This window comes from Asparagus officinalis, chromosome 8 (genome assembly GCF_001876935.1).
Source record: "Asparagus officinalis chromosome 8, Aspof.V1, whole genome shotgun sequence".
Classification (NCBI taxonomy): Eukaryota; Viridiplantae; Streptophyta; class Magnoliopsida; order Asparagales; family Asparagaceae; genus Asparagus; species Asparagus officinalis.
In genome coordinates, this window is record NC_033801.1 from 100561476 (window position 1) to 100564461 (window position 2986).

At 34.3% G+C, this 2986-nt stretch overlaps 1 protein-coding gene across 1 annotated transcript; it reads right to left on the bottom strand.

The window, feature by feature from the left end:
• Window positions 231-1157, bottom strand: LOC109821601 (serine carboxypeptidase 24-like). The gene is made up of 4 exons (XM_020387777.1): window positions 1114-1157; window positions 739-840; window positions 529-634; window positions 231-383 (listed from the first exon to the last, which is right to left on the bottom strand). Exons 1-4 carry the CDS (start codon window positions 1155-1157, stop codon window positions 231-233), a joined length of 405 nt encoding a protein of 134 aa, XP_020243366.1.

Consider the following 2986-nt stretch of genomic DNA (forward strand, 5'->3'; position numbering starts at 1 on the left):
ACAAGTTATTATTCCTTGACCACACAGCCATTAAATAATGCTAGATTCTAGAATAGAAAGGGAGAAAACAAGCTACTCGACAGAAACCAACTCCTTTCGATTTTGAAATATTCATTGTTTTTAGACCAATGCAGGAAAAGAAAATGAAACCCTTGATTGTTCTTCTGACTCGTCTGTTACATCATGACGGACGAAGGGCAGAAAATATGAAGCATGCGTCTTCACTTAGACTATTGTTTTGCTTGTTTAGATGGAAGTTGTCCTTGGAGGAAAGAAGAGATTATGGGTAATGCTCTTTCAGGCTGGTAACAGGGAACCTCATGTCCGGCTCCTCTAACTGTTACTAGCGTCAATCCGTCGTATCCCTCGACGTACCCTCCAACCTGAAATCATGCAACTTGATCATTAGAAATTTTACCGTATTGAACAAATGTTTTCTTTCTAGTTTATAAAAAGTAATGTCATTTCTCATAAATTTATCTGAATCAAACCTACTAGGTGTCTTTTACTCTCCTGAAAGAATTTTACCTCATTGTTAACATACAATGGGCGCCATGAGGTCTTAACTGGCAGTCCAAGCATTTTGATGGAGTATCTCGTAGATGTTATCGGAACTACACTATCGACATCACCACTGCAAAATATTTTTCTCTGTCGTCTTGTATGATTCTTTATATGTAGATCACATGAATACATGTGACCTATTTTCTCAAAAAAAGAAAAAAAGAATAGTGTTACCTGTAAAGACAGAAAGTTATGCCACTAGTAGTAAGCTCCTTAAGGATAGGTAGTACCGTATCAGGGTTGTCAGTATTGCTGGAATAGTAATAATAATTTGCCCTTGAACATCCAATACAAATTATGTAATAATATTGTAATGTTAATAAATTTAATTGTTGCACATAAATTGGGTATTATTTATATAATCGTTATATATATCCTTAGAAGTTATTTTGTTAGATCATGCACTGTGATAGTCACTTGCTTGGAGATATGATCTAACTTAGAAATTTCTTAAATTTGTGCTTAACCTATAACTAGTAAAGGATAACTTTATTATAACAGGTTATTATGCATGACACCGATATATGAGATATGGTGGTGAGTCTCAACCATCGGGAATGGAGATTCTCCGGGTGTATGTCATAAGCACGCATTATGATGTGTGTAGCACTAGACCGTATTTGAATTCTCTAGGAAGAATCACCTAAGAGATAGAGAGTTCAAATTGTTACATGGTCCCTTTGACTTGATGATATTGTTATTTTCGATTTGATATTTTAGTATGCTTTGATGTGATGGTTAAGCTTGTTTAGCAAGCGCTACACAACCTGAAACATTGGGTTGCTAAATTTCATTTAGGAAAATAATGGATGTCTAGATAGGATCCAGTATGCTCATTATGATGAGTTAATTTATTATGCATTCCCATGAAACTATTAAATTCCTGCCGGCAGGTGGTTTTGAAAATATTTTAAAAAATTTATTTTCTTATAAAAAATAAAATATTTTGATGTTTCAAAATAGTTTTTATTTATGTTCATGGAAATTACAAATTTAGGCATGAGCAAATAGGTGAGTTGTCTTGCTTAAAAGAGTTGCCTAAAATAAATAATACTAGAAGGGATTGAATGTAAGATATTATTTATTAATAATTAATCCCATATTATGGAAGAGATTTTATGAACGATTGGTCGGATAGGGATTTGATTGTTAAATTAAAATTATTAATTTGATTAATAATTGGTTCTCGATATGGGACTCAATTGGTCTCACTAATGTCATTAGAAGAGGTATACATGCAATGCAATTCTATTTCTATCCTTAATTGTTATGGATAAAGTTTTTGAACAAATCTATTCTATCCTTAATTGTTATGGATAGAGTTCTATATAATTATGAATTATTTAAAGTTAAAATCTCTAAGACTAGTGTAATCCTATAAATATGGTTCATATGTAGCCTTATGAAAAAAAAGAGAAGAGATTCAAAATCTTATGAAGATAATATGAAGAAATAGATTTTTGAGAACCTATCTCTCAGTATTGCTCCTCTACGGTGGCGGGTGGATTTCAATTAGAGGCTTTTTCTCTTGAGGAAGCTATTTTGGATTGATCTCGGGACAGATTATTGTAGAAATTCGGAAAGCGTTTCAGGTATTTTTCTAATATTTAATTAATTTTGATTAATAGTCATGATATGCTTTTTCCGCTGCGTTGTATGTCATATTTCCAACAAATGGTATCAGAGCGGGTTTAGAATCCAATCTATAATAATTTAATAAGATTAAATTATTTTTTTATTCGGGTTACTGTTCATCAGCTTATGTTACTGTTCATTACCGAGAACACTGTTCTCGGCTCGGTAGTACTGTTCATCGCCGAGAACACTGTTCACGGCCGGAGTGGGTACTGTTCATAACCTGGAATCAATGTTTACAATAGTGGGTTATTGTTTATGGGTTAAAATTCTTATGATTAGATCAAAGAATTTTTCTTTTTCAATTGTTGTAATATTTAGCTTATTGTTAGATTTGATCTAAATAGAGTTTTTAAATTGTTATAATTACTTTATCAATGTAGTTGTGGCCTATTGGATGGGCGGCGGAGGAGGAGATGACCGGAGTTGAGATTTGATCTCACAACAATATTAAACAAAAAAAAAAGGTTGATCGCCGGAGATGGTCGCCGGAGATAGGCCGCCGGTGCGGTTGCCCCGCCGGCCGCGGTGGGCTCACCGCCGCCGCCGCCGCCGGACAATTGGTGGTGGTGGGCTATCCCACAATTATAGCAAAACCCTAACCCTAGGTCTTCATTGAAGAAGATGATCTTAATGGGTTATTTTCATAAAGGGTTATGTATCCAAACCCATTAAGACTTAAGTTTAATGAAACGGGTTTGACCCGCAAACAGAACTCAAACCCGAAACCCTGATAATTTGAATTTTACTGTAAAATTATTATTAGACCCCTGATTGATCCAGAAAT

Bases quoted from the DNA above. Each gene is read 5' to 3' on its own strand.
- LOC109821601 (XM_020387777.1), bottom strand. From the start codon at position 1,157: ATGCGTGCTTATGACATACACCCGGAGAATCTCCATTCCCGATG. The intron at 841-1,113 runs GTTGAGACTCAC...TGGATGTTCAAG, and splicing joins GAGAATCTCCATTCCCGATG to GGCAAATTATTATTACTATT. The intron at 635-738 runs GTAACACTATTC...AATATTTTGCAG, and splicing joins ATAACTTTCTGTCTTTACAG to TGGTGATGTCGATAGTGTAG.